This window comes from Triturus cristatus, chromosome 2_2 (genome assembly GCF_964204655.1).
Source record: "Triturus cristatus chromosome 2_2, aTriCri1.1, whole genome shotgun sequence".
NCBI lineage: Eukaryota > Metazoa > Chordata > Amphibia > Caudata > Salamandridae > Triturus > Triturus cristatus.
In genome coordinates, this window is record NC_140582.1 from 360,122,634 (window position 1) to 360,136,725 (window position 14,092).

Genomic DNA, 14,092 nt, shown 5'->3' on the forward strand with positions numbered 1-14,092 from the left:
TAATGAATTTCAATCTTCAAAGTAGGAACACTGGACTAATTTTCATAGCTCTCTGAAATCGGCTTGATTTAGGAGGCTTGTTAAAATTATTAATGAAAAAGCAGATGAGCTATGAAAGCTAGTACGGTGTTCATACCTGGTGCGATAAGGAGGAAATATGTTCTAATTTGTTTAATCAGAGAACCACTGGTACACTTACCTCTATTGACAACGATCCGTCAGTCCTCCACTTGATGTTAAACAGTAGAAGGTTAATTACATAGTTCTTTTTTATGGAGTTTGAGAATATCTCAATTTTACTTTCAATGAGCAATGAAGAGATTGCGAATCGCAAAACATGTTGGCTGTAACCTGTGAGAACTAGGAACCTTATAAAAACACCTTATCTGGAAAGAAAGAATGTTCAACTTGTTTAACTACATGTTTCTATAATAGAGTAAGATTTCAATAATGTATTGGTTCTGCACTAGGAATTTAGATCGTTTATTATGAACTAGTAGTACAGAGACTGTTTCACTAACTTATATTTGTTGCATAAAAGAAATGAATAAAAAGAGGTAAGAAAAATTATGAATAAAGACCTTACACATTTGGTAAAATAATTTAAGTCACTAAGTAAGAAGAGTTCCCAACAAAAATATACTGCAATGACGTATAAGTCAGATGGGTAACTGGCTAAGTGGATGGAAGCAGAGCAGGGTCATTAGCATCAGTTAATCCTCAAGTATAAAAAAAGCAATAATAGGTCTGCCTCAAGTCGCTACAGATAAAATGGGGCACCTTGGCAACTATGCTAGGTGTTCTGCAGACCTTGGTGGATAATGTATACTTTGCCACAAATATGGTTGTGCCTTCCTTTCAAGCAGAACTGCAGCCAAATCAGCAGAAATCAAATGCTCTCCAAAGCTGTGACCAGTGACGCCACTCACCTTCAAGTCCCGATGGACTACGCCCATCTGATGGCAGTGTAGCACAGCCTCCATGATCTGCTGAATGCAATGACTGCATGCAAACACCAGGGGGCGTGTGTTAGTTCTAAAGTTCTAAACATACACTCACTGCCTGTTGACACCTGTTGTAAAAGTGGATTAAAAACAATGCAAGCAGAGAACAACTGAGGAAATACTGCTCAACTCGGGAATACTCGGCTTTAGGGGAACAGCAGCCACATCAAAATCTTTAAAACACCACAATGCGAGCATAAACCTTGCACGTGGTTCGCTTCGAAATTCGGAGGGGGGTTTCAAATTACCAGGTGCTGCTCTTTTACCAGGTACAAACGTTGAGAAATGTGTTGTTTACACAAGCAGCACATTCCTCTAGCGACTCCTATTGGCCCTCGGGGGAGACTAAATGGGAGGTGCCTCTTTTTGGTTAACACCCACTGGCCTTGCTCAAAGCAATGAAGGAACCAGCAATTAGGTTAACATCAAATCAATTACGGTACCTTGAGCTTCTGGCGGCACGGTTTAGGTTTCCTCTATTGTCATTTGCTGCGGGGTTATTTAGTAGCTGAGAGAGCAATATGTTAACCAGTTGTTCTGCTGCTGCGACTCACGGTCTCAGAACACAGCTGGTGTCATCCATCTGCAGAATGACATGCATCACAAGCCGCGCGAGGGGCCAGGTGCGCAGTCAATAAAATGCGTGCTGCAGCTCCGGCTCCCCCCTCCCCCCACCCATGTTTTTATAAAGATGTAAACATTGGAATAATTCATGTGACAATGCAAATTTGTGCGCGCGTATTAATATATAAAGATGCGCTCCTTAAATAAGCAATTACGTCCCCGGGCCGTGATGCATATCAAACGTATTGAGCTGGCAAACCGCAAAGAGAAATCATGCTCTATTTCCACAAGATAATTGAATTAGAATGGGTGACGGGAGCTGAGCGAAGGAAGCTAGCTCCCGCCACCGTATCCACACCCTTCATTCCCCCCCCAACAGCCCCCAAAAAACAGATAACCTGTTTTTGTCCAATTTATGGGCACCGCCCTATACTGACCTTAAGGTCTCTGTGAACTATGCCATTTAGGTGACAATGATTTACACTTTCTAGAATCTGCTGAATACAATGACTGTAAAGATACAAGGGTAAAAGGGAAGGGAAAACATTTTAAAGGCACATAATCACATTGAATGCACATTAACACCGAACGGACAAAATTAAAATCAACTCATCTCAACATAAATCAACTTTACATTGAACAAGGTATACTGAAGACATCAGGTCTAACAAAAATTACATGTAACACAAAGGGGCCCACATCTGCCAAAACGGTCGAGCGTGTGCTATTTTAAGGTTAATTTATAATGCAATAATGAATCTTTGAGTACATTGAAAATATTACAAATGCAGAGCGTGTTAACTTTAAAGGGACAACATGGACTAATGGGTGATCGGAGGGTAAATCACACACACACTCTGGGTCACAGAAATTAAAATCTTAACACGATTAAGCAGATCTGGGCTCACATCATGAAACTTTGTTGGCAGATGGCTAAAATGAAATGTTTCATGTTTTATGTTAAGCAAAATTAAATCTTAAATCACTGTACTCTTTGTTACAAGTAAGAACTGTGATTTTTTTTTTTACATGTACAATATCAAAACTCTTTGAAAAGAGATTTTCGCTTTCATTGCCAATGTAGGGGAAATCTCCAGTTACTAACTTGTAAGGTAGTTTCTCTATCATCCTTTACCTTTTCAGATTACCCACTTGTTGGGTACCTGGATAAAGACATTGAGAGTCCAGAAGCCGGAGAAATCAACTGCAACATGCTAAAAGTATAACAAAAGAATGGACAGGAGGGGGCATAGTGTTACTCCACACGACTACCAGAAACTGTTTTTTAGTTTAGTGAATGGTGGAAAGCACCTCGGTTCTGAGTAACATCATGTGCGGACATTGACCACTATCTATCGGGACGTCACTGACAAAAAGCAGCTATTAAATGAGAACGACTGTCGACATCTTTGTTTATAGGTAGAGAACAACCCTTCTAACATCATGACTATTGATTACTTCATGAATTATTGACAATAGGTACCCAAGAAGGATGAAGGCAGGGGTGTGGTTTGCAACCGTTTCACCGGCAACAATAAGCATCAGTCGTAGAAGATAGTTGGATAAGGCAGTGAATGGAAGTGGCGGTTGGATTCCTCTTCATTATAGGATTTTGTTTAAGAGCAGTACTGATGTTTCCAGCCGCGAAGTAATATGACAGCACATCTAAAACTCAAAGAAGTCCTCAAAAGATGAGAAGAGCTGCCCAAATTCAACTATTCAGAAGATGTGTGAAGTCTCAATTCTTTTGTTTTTTTATCACCAAACAATGAAAAACACAAACCATATTTATTCTGCTTGGCTGGTGATTAAAACCACTGTCAATGTGGCTAATGTTATAAGACACAGGAGCTAAAACAGCCTGCACTGCAACACACTATTTTCCGATACAGCAGCAATAGCTAGCCAAGCCAGCATTGTGGCAAGAAGTGGGCACAGAAAGCCTAGGTTGACTGGACTGAAACCAACCTACACATCTTTGAGGGAAGTCAGTTGCACAAAGGCAATTTTGTGAGGTTTCTGAAGCTATTTATAAAAGGTAACGTCTTTAGAGATGAGGGAAACTGAAATACTAATGTCAAGACCTTCATGAATCAAACCTCATTCAGAAAGGAGTTCTTCTCATTAGATGGAAATGCCTGAACTGGACCTTAGAAGACTCCTGCATGATTTGTGACTGTGGCTATACCTTTGCTTTTAAACCATTAAGAAGAGTAAAAGTAAATATTACTAGAAAATAACTATTTACAAGGATTAGAAAATTGGGTCATCTCAAATATGAGCTTTAAAAAGTTAATTTATACAAAATCAAGTAATGTAAGCACAACGTGGATCCCAACAGCCTCTGCATTTGGACGCAGTGGCAGTGCATTGAGACAGTCATGACTTAGGAAGATTATCACACGGATGCACCTCACCTTGAACAATATTTATTCCAGGTTTATTTTATGCAGACAATATCCTGATACATTGCCAATTACAACTAAAAATGTGTCCACTTCATGGCATATCTTACTACTTTGTTCCCTTTCTCATTACAAATAACTCCAACCATCTCCTAATATCTTTTCAGAATAAATGGCCTTGATGAAGTCTTGTTGACAAAACATGTCAGCTGTAGGCTAACTCTTTGCTGCACGCCTCATGCAAAAATAGAAAAATTGTGAACTCACTTGATTTCCATGTATCTGATACAAGTAAAAGTACATCTGTAATCTTGAAGGCTTGAATCACCATATTGGATGGGAAATTTCTAGACACTTGTGCTATTTATAAGAAACAGTACTGTCTCATAATTGTTCAACCTTATCTTTCCAGTCCGAACAGTTTACATACGATCTGTAATAAACACATCTGGTCTTCTCTAGATTACTTGCATTCACAACATGGATTCCAATTGATGTTTGTGAAATTAATTAGTAGAAAATATGGATTTCAAAAAGGCAAAAAACAGTAACTTATAATAACTCAATATTAACTTCTACTTTCCAAAAGCCAACAAGAAATTATCTGCTAACAAGTCATAACAATCAGCAAGTAGTGAAGATGTTTCTAGCTAATCTTTGCCCAGCCACGCTCAAGGCCACTTCAATACCTTAGCAAGTCTTCACTCCACCAAAAAATACATAGCACCTGACTGAAGTGCTGAAGACAGGAAAATGAGTCATTTTATCTGAGGAAGCAAAACGTAACATTTAGTGACATAACTCGAAAGTGGAAATCTTTCACTGACAGGACAGATGATCAATATACTACAACAGGTAAAATCTATGGTGTCTGCAACAACCAAAGTTAGGATACAGTTAGATAAATATTTTCTTTACAAGTGTCATGATAGAAATACCATTTTACACACTAACTTTCACTTGGATATTAAAAGATTAAGAATGAAGAGGATTTGAATTAAATCCTAGTGTATTAAAATCAAGCCTCAAATCTGCTCATAGAAAGAAAGAAATGTTTACACTCGGATCTGTAGATCCCTAAAATCTGGCCAGTGCACCTACTTGCCAACAACTTAACTAGGATACACCTCAAACTGTCTCAATCCGTTTATGCCAAAAACAAAATTTTATACCATACCTATAACTGTATTTGGGGCAGAAAAGTAGGTTTTGCTCTAAACTCAGAAGAAAACAACACAGAAAAGGGGAATACTACATTTGGCATTGGGTTTTATGCCTCTTCATGAAGGTAAGAGTGAATCATGTAATCGTGTGCACTCAGAAGTATTGTACGGTGCTATCGCCTGCTCCCTTAAACGACCAGAAGCGATCTCATTGTGATAAGGGTATTGACTAAGTTTGTGAAAGGTGAGACAAAGCACACTGTCTTAGTAGTACAGATACTGGTCATTAGTCTGCTGGAATGTAAGCATTTACAACTCTTCCTCTATGGAGTAGTAATAGTGTACTGGTGCCTCTATATAAGGATGCCTCAAAATTGCAGATACTCGGAGCTAAACAACAAACACAAGTTAAGAGAAATGTAGATCAAGCAAGTTGCTTTTTGAGTGAATAAACGTAAAGTGACAACTAATATATACCGTTTTTTAAAAGGCATTAGAAAAAGTAAAAATCCAGATAAAAGGATGAAAAATGAATTGGAAATTATTTTTCTATACTTTTAACAAGTCCACCAGAATGCTGGTTAGAAAATGGGGAAAGGGCCTTGCAAAGTCTTCAGTGCACAACATTTTCACCGTGTTTAACTGAATCATCTGGCTTCTGGAACCTCAATTGAGCTTTAAGGAAACTAACAAGTGTTTAATATAAAAAGTTGGATGTTCAAGAACTTTGTAATACAACAATCCATGTATAAATTTGAAACAACTTCTTATTCCAACAGAAAATATAAAAAAACATTCACACTGGAACTGACGTGATGAATGTACTTTTTACAAGATTCCTTTGTGTCAAGCATAACACAAAAACACAAAGTGCTGATAAACTAAATAACAAAATACAAATACACTTTCCTGGAAAGATCACATGGTAAAAAAAGTCACTTTCCTGGAAGGTTTAATTGACAAAGATACACATACTGCGGTTAAAACATAAGGGTCAGTTGTGAAAAAATGGTGACATTATAGCAGGGGCTCTCTCCTAACAAAGAAATTGAGTTTAAACAAACTTTGCACATACTTTTAATGATTTTGAATATGCACAACTACCTCAATTTCCATATAGGTATTTTAATTCAGTCTGACAAATGCTATCTATAAATTCACCTTAAACAAAAATGCATTTAGAATACACAGGTCTATCATGCATATGCCATGTCACACTTTCTTATACATTTTATCAATATACTTGTCTGTGACCTGATTAAAAGGTATGAATACTAGATTACACAACATAGATGCAAGAGCAGTGATAGCTGTGGCCCTACTCGTGAGGTTAACAAACCGTGTCTTTACTTCCAATTCTTGTTCCCTTCTCAAGACTAGTAGTGCTTACAAATAGTAGTGCAGTCCATATTATCAGCATTTCAGATGTAGTCTACATCGGCTTCCAATTTGGGCTGCTCTCACATTCATGTGAAAAGGACACTGCTTTTTTGTCATGAGTAGGCATAATTTTCCCCCAAAGACATATTACTGCTTTTGCTGGATATTTTCGGGTCCATTGCTAGGTTAGACTTGATCTTGAAATAGGTCTGGTCATTCAAGGATTCTACAGAATTTGGTCTCTTATCTGTAGCACAGACTGAGGGATGGAGGGGATCTTGATGAAGTGCCAGGTAACTGATATTTATTCAAGCATTGGTTTGGACTCTAGAAATGTACACTGTGTCCCACTACTAGAGGTTAAACAAAGTACAACAAATGTGACTTAACTATCCAATCACCTGTTAGGGATCACCAAGAGGTGTATGTCAGTACCTGGAGGGAAGGAGTTGTTTTACATAGGCCTACTGCAGGAACATTCTGCCGGCTTTTCAGCTGCCTAATAAATCCTTTCCTATATAGTGGTTTCATTTAGTTAACCTGAATCTGTCATTATTTGCAAATCGAATTCCAAGCTTTTTTAAAAGACGTAATGATCAATTTACCACCGTTTTGGGTCTTACTGTTTAGCTGTTGTATGTTAACTTGTTTTAATAATTAAAAAGTGAATCGATCCAAAAAGCGAACTATCTGCCAAGGTAATTTACATCCTTTTATTTCTCCACAAATATATTCGGGTGTCCTAGCAGTCCTTGATGCAAAGACTGTTGGCATGTGCATCTTCCTAATCACACACCCCTGTAAAACATACACCAAAAATATCACAGGAGGAACAGTTCGAAAATGGGTTTAGAATGTTTGCAGGAACATTCTCCCAGCATCTTTCTATTTGTATACTTATTTACATTCACAGCATGCTTTATATTCTGTTTAGAAATGTAAGAAGAGCATGCTGGAGGCAGTTTTCCTTTGAAAGTCAACAGAGTCAAAAAGGTACTGTAAAATTGCTAACAAACATTTTATTGTATGTCCAAGCATCAACAAGTTCACAGATACTGCTGATCACCATCACATCACAAAACCCACACTGTTATAATCAATTGTGGACTACACAGAGTGTTTTTATATGAGGAAACTAACAGAGCAAAATGTGATGACCACTCTGATACACCTCTCTAAGTGATAAAGACTCCTGATAATAGTCATTGGATAAGGTATAGCACACTTCTAGTGCACCACAGGTCGGGTTTTGATGCAACATACTTTGACCATTGAAGAGCCAGGCAAGGGAAGAATTGGAGAAAGACTTGCTTCCTAAGTTGTCAGTTATAGTTTAACAGGGTGCATAGAATTGTTCCTGCTGAGAATTATATTAGTATGTCCTAGTTTTATGTTATGATTTTAGAATGGTCCTTAGAACTGTACAAGAAAATTAGGCAAATGATCATTAAAAGCTAATGGTGCAACTGTAAGTTAAATACAACTACGATTGGGTATCCCAAGTATACAGCTAAGAGAACAGACATCGAATATATTTTATTTGCTTCTCTATTGGCCTCAATGAAACTATGCCATTAGAATTCCGGATATTAAATTGGAAATATTTTCCAAATATATCACTGGGACTTAATTGCTGAATGCTATAAAGATATATTTGCACTCTTTGGACAATTTATAAAAGAATACCTATGAACAAGAGAAGGTACTATCCATTACCAATTATCCAGTCAATCCCTAAAAGTGCATGCATATAAATGGTAAACTGCCTTTCGATATCAGACATGACCTCAAGATTGGAATCGGTATGCATTGAAATGCCTGCTGAGCAGTGGGTAACAAAGAATACTCGAAGTGTACAGTTAACACAACAATGGGTTGGCCAGTAGTACTTGTGATGATATCTAGATTAAAAAAATTATGAGAGGTCAAAACTAATCTATTTGCTGAAATGGACTACAGTTTATAAAGCATTTGTAGATCTTTTAACAGACTGATCACACATGTTACAATTAACTTACAGGGAAATACAAGTACAGAATCTAGGAGAGACTGCTTGAAGTATTTTAGCTGCTTCTAGTATTCAATCTTTTTGTTACAAAAAAAAAGTTACAAAAAAGGTATGAACATTCTTTAAGTGTAAACCCTAATTTATTTCAAACATGGGTATACAAAAGTTCCTGACTTTCCTGTTTATTGCCGAAAGTTCTATTGTAAACTTTCCAAGACATGATTTTAAGTGAGAATACGCTACATTTTCAGGATTTAGTTACAGGACAATGACAGAAAACAGTTTGGATTTGCTTAAGATGCTTTGACATTCTAAACCTATTTTATATGAAAATGGTTCTATGACTTGACCAAGACTTTGGGGAAAGGCAAAAGTCACAAGTGGGAATCCTGGGAAAATAGCCCACTGTGGTTTGCAATAGGACAATCCACTTTTTATTTTAAAAACATACCTTCCCATCTAAATACGGATAGATTCATGACAAAAAAGCAGTGATATTTTCAATAGTGCCTATAAATGCTGTCACTACTAATAAATTTGACAACTGACAATATTGTTTTAAAAAAAATACCCATTAAACCAATGTAAATAATTCATAAATATTCCAGTTTCAGTTTTCACAAGACAACAATGTTAAAGAGTAAATCTCCAGTAGCCACGATGAGCAGCTTGCAAATCATCCTTGTATGTACTGATTGAAGTCTACAATGCCATTTAAATTTTATATGATTCTTCAACACATTGTATGTCCCATATTATTATAACTTACTCTTAAAAAAGGAACATGAAATCTGGGAAAATATACATTTTGGTTTTGATAACATGATTTCTGCACTTGTTGTTACTATAAGTACATCATTCAGGCTAATGGCAAACTGTGCTCCTTTATTTTTTCGCATCCATGAATGATTATAAGTTTTTAGTGTGACTATTTTAACCATGTATCAGCACTTGATAAATCAAATGGAATATGAGGAAAATTACTAAACAAATCTTTAAAAAAACGCTGATTGACTGGACTTTCCTTGCAATGTGGACTTCCCTCACATCTCAATGTTTTTTGGTTTAGAAAAAAAAAATAAAACCGGTTGAAGGAGGACCCGGGTAGGTGGATATCGTAAGAAACAAAGATTTTAACAAGGTGTGGTGAGGAGGACTGCCGATATAGGATAGCATTATTTTCTACTTGTATGCTTGTCAATCAAAGACATTTATAAAGCGCACTACATACCCGTATGGTCTCAAGGCGCTGGGGGAAGGGGGGAGCCGCTACTGCTCGAACAGCCAGGTCTTCAGCTTCTTCCTGAAGGAGAGGTGGTCTTGGGTTAGGCGCAGGTCGGTAGGGAGGGAGTTCCAGGTCTTGGCGGCCAGGTAGGAGAAGGACCTTCCTCCTGTCGTCGCTCTTCGGATGCGGGGGACGGCGGCGAGGGCGTGGTTGGCTGATCGGAGGTGGCGTTTGGGAGCGTAGAAGTTGATTCGGCTGTTGAGGTAGCTCGGTCCTTGGTCGTGTAGGGCTTTGTGTGCGTGGGTGAGGAGGCGGAAGGTGATTCTTTTGTTGATGGGGAGCCAGTGTAGGTCTCTCAGATGTCCGGAGATGTGGCTGGTTCGTGGGATGTCGAGGATGAGTCTGGCTGAGGCGTTCTGGATCCGCTGGAGTCTCTTCTGGAGCTTGGCGGTGGTTCCGGCGTAGAGGGCGTTGCCGTAGTCCAGTCGGCTAGTGACGAGGGCCTGGGTGACGGTCTTCCTGGTCTCGGTGGGGATCCACCAGAAGATCTTCCGTAGCATGCGTAGGATGTTGAAGCACGCCGAGGAGACGTTGTTGACTTGCCTGGTCATGGAGAGGGAGGAGTCCAGGATGAAGCCCAGGTTGCGTGCATGGTCTGTCGGTTTGGGTGCGGTGCCCAGGGCGGGAGGCCACCAGGAGTCGTCCCAGGCGGAGGGTGAAGAGCCCAGGATGAGGACCTCCGTCTTGTCCGAGTTCAGTTTCAGGCGGCTGGTCGTCATCCACTCGGCTACCTCTTTCATCCCTTCGTGCAGGTTGGCTCTGGCGGCGGCGGGGTCATTGGTCAGGGAGAGGATCAGCTGGGTGTCGTCGGCGTAGGAGATTATGCTGAGGTTGTGTTGGCGTGCGATGGCCGCGAGGGGGCTCATGTAGACGTTGAAGAGGGTGGGGCTCAGCGAGGATCCTTGAGGGACGCCGCAGATGACTTCGGTGGCCTCTGACTTGTACGGTGGTAGGCGGACTCTCTGTGTTCTTCCGGCGAGGAAGGAGATGATCCATTCCAGAGCCTTGTCCTGGATTCCGACGTTGCTGAGGCGCTGTACTAGGGTGCGGTGGCAGACAGTGTCAAATGCCGCGGAGAGGTCTAGGAGGATGAGGGCCGCTGTTTCTCCGTTGTCCATCAGTGCTCGGATGTCATCGGTGGCGGCGATGAGGGCGGTCTCGGTGCTGTGGTTGGCTCGGAAGCCAGACTGTGAGGGGTCGAGGGATCCATTCGTCTCGAGGAAGGCGGCCAGCTGCTTGTTGACGGTCTTCTCGATGACTTTGGCTGGAAACGGGAGAAGCGAGATGGGGCTGTAATTCTTGAGTTCGGTGGGGTCCGCTGTGGGTTTCTTGAGTAGAGCGCTGAGTTCGGCGTGCTTCCAGCTCTCAGGGAAGGTGGCGGTGTCAAAGGATGTGTTGATGATGTCTCGCAGGTGGGGTGCGATGACAGCGTCGGCCTTGTTGAAGACGTGGTGAGGGCAAGGGTCGGTCGGCGATCCGGAGTGGATGGAGTTCATCGTGCGGATGGTGTCTTCGGTGCTGATCGGGGTCCAGGCGTGGAGGGTGGTGGTGGGGGGTGGTTGTTCGGTCGTGGTGTGCGTTGGTTGGGTGTTGAAGCTGTTGCGTATGTCCGCGATCTTGTTGTGGAAGTATGAGGCGAGGGAGTTGCAGAGGTCTTGCGATGGGGTGATGTCGTTGTTTCCTGCGCTGGGGTTGGATAGCTCTTTCACGATGTTGAAGAGTTCCTTGCAGTTGTGTGCGTTGTTGTCCAGCCGGTCTTTGAATGCAGTTTTCTTGGCGGCGCGGATCAGCTGGTGGTGCTTCCGGGTGGCAAGCTTGAAGGTGGTCCTGTTGTCCGGTGTAGGTTCCCTTCTCCAGACTTTCTCGAGGGCTCGGCAGTTCTTCTTGGAGCTCTTGAGTTCGTCGGTGAACCATGGGGCTTTCTTGCTGCCGGGTCTGCTGGGCGGGGTCCTCAGCGGGGCGAGCTCGTCCGCGTAGTTGCTGATCCACTTCGTGAGGTTGTCGGCGGCCTGGCTGGGGTTCGCTGAGCTGGCAGGAGGGTGCTGGCTCAGAGAGGTGGCGAGCTGGTCGGCTGTGATCTTGTTCCAGCTTCTGCGGGCAGCCTGTTGGTGGTGGTGGGTCGTCGTTCTTTTGAAGGTGAAGTGGACGCAGCTGTGGTCCGTCCATTGAAGCTCTGTGGCGTGGCTGAAGTCGATGTCTGTGCTGGATGAGAAGACTGCGTCGAGTGTGTGTCCGGCGAGGTGGGTGGGGGTGGACACCAGCTGCTTGAGTCCAAGATTGGCGAGGTTGTCGATCAGGGTGCTGGTGTTGCGGTCGTTGATGTTCTCCAGGTGGAATGCTTACCAATGTTTTCACCCACCAAAGGTTTCAGAATTACAATGATAGTACTTTGAGAATTGCACGGGAACATACTGAGATACTTATTAATGAAATACGCAAGAAGAGACTAAACATTGAAACAAAGCTTGTGCGGCATTAGTTTCTAGCAGCGGGAAAAATGACAATTAAGCAAGAAGAGCGTATTTAAAATATTCAAATTAAAAGTTGAAAATTATCTAACAATAGGGTTGAAGAAGGCCGGCTTAACATAGCTTGACAGTAAGACCGGAGTCCACACCACACATCAATGTATGCTGTGAAAGTCAATTTTTTATTTTGGCTTTGTAAATGCCACGGTTCACAATAGGATGATCAATTCCAATGAGAATTCTAATTAAAATGCACTTTAACTTATTGTTAACCTTGTCCTGTATGAGGTTCAACATGATGAATAAGGCTTCTGTAGTAAAGAAATATCAGAAAACTGGTAATTCAATTTAAATGGGACATGTGATCTAGATGTAAAGCAGTAGGATGCAAATCCTGCCAATAAGGATATAGTGTTGGCCTTTCCATATTTACATGTTCATGTGGGTGTGAGAGCAAATCATTTTATTTTCATGTGCTTCAGTTACCTCACCTGCCAAACGTAGCAGTGTCTAGATGAATGCAGAATGTAGGATTAAGTAGAAGACAAATAACTGGAGATTCAATAAGAATTTTTAAGCAAGAAGTAGCTTTCATAAATGGGCAGATGTATCTGTAGCGAGTAATAAGCCAATGCGTCTCTGGTCACGTCCTTCACGAATTATATGGAGGAACTGGACTTGCGGACAAACCTTTCAAAGACACCATGATATGTGGGCCCAAGAACACTAAAACACTCCCAATCTTTATAAGGGGCAAATCTATTGCTAGAGTGAGCCAGTTTCCCTACCTGGTGGTAATGTTTGACAAGGTTTGTTCTTGGGCTCCATGTGTTGCGAGTAGGGTAAATCAGTATTCTTGAGCAGTTGGGACCATCTTCTCAAGGGCCACCACCTTGCAGGGAAAACCTATTATCCCCAATATAGACATATAGGAGGACATGTCTACCTTCCCTTGTTTATGACTCAGGGGTTTGGCGATATATACAGCAAGGGTACAAACTGAAGAGAGTAGTCAGTCGACGGTTGTTGGGTGTTCCTCCGTCCTCCTCCCACTACATTGCACATCAGGAGCTTGGGCTAGAATATGTTGAGGACCAAATTAGCCTTTCCCCGATTTTACTATGGTGCTCCGTTTGGCAAAATGAAGAGGCTGATGTTAATCATCTTTTTATCTTTGATTGCCTCTTGTGTCATCACGTTTCCAAAATTCCATGGATCAGATATATAAGAGACCACCCTGGTCCTAGGTTACCCATATATTTTTGACAACCCTAGAAATATTACTAAGAGGGACAAAGAGTGGCTAAAGGATTGCTTTCTCGACCATAGAGAGGACTGTGAGAGAGGACTGTTGAGAGAGGGAGGAGCTAATGAAACCTTCTGTCGGATATTTTTCTCTCTTTCAAACACTGGATACCATAGCCGCCTACTTGGTGTTTGTCCAGAATTCCTGGTAAAGGGAGGATTTAACATGATTTCAAACTGGATCGATTAGATGGCTGGTATGTTTTCCTCAGTGCCAATTTGCACATATTAATATTTTATGATGTCTGTGTGCTGAAACCTCTACCTAGTCATTGCAGCACTTTGTACTTCTTTTGTAAGCACTATGCCCCCTTGACTAAACAGCACTAACACTTGATTCCACTATTGAGAAACCAAAAGATTAGAAGATGGTGAGTTGTGCAGATATTTCTGCAGCAACTTGAGTGCCACCTAGTATGCAAAGCGGTTAGTTCCTTTAAAAAAAATGTTGTATGGCTGCAAAAATCAATGTTATTTTAATCCCATTTGCTACTGCGTTTGATCGGTCTG

The 14,092-nt window shown here is 41.2% G+C and overlaps 1 protein-coding gene across 27 annotated transcripts in view; it reads right to left on the minus strand.

The window, feature by feature from the left end:
- The window catches only part of CAMK2D (calcium/calmodulin dependent protein kinase II delta), a 708,539-nt gene that overhangs the window by 272,352 nt on the left and 422,095 nt on the right, over window positions 1–14,092 (minus strand). For 20 of the 27 annotated variants that reach the window (XM_085641469.1, XM_085641477.1, XM_085641470.1 and 17 more), the window contains exon 6: window positions 2,006–2,078. In XM_085641469.1, the coding sequence (XP_085497595.1) occupies window positions 2,006–2,078 (73 nt within the window). Of the gene's footprint in view, window positions 1–929; window positions 1,003–2,005; window positions 2,079–14,092 lie in introns of all 27 variants that reach the window. The other 7 variants (XM_085641461.1, XM_085641467.1, XM_085641459.1 and 4 more) reach the window with 1 other exon arrangement.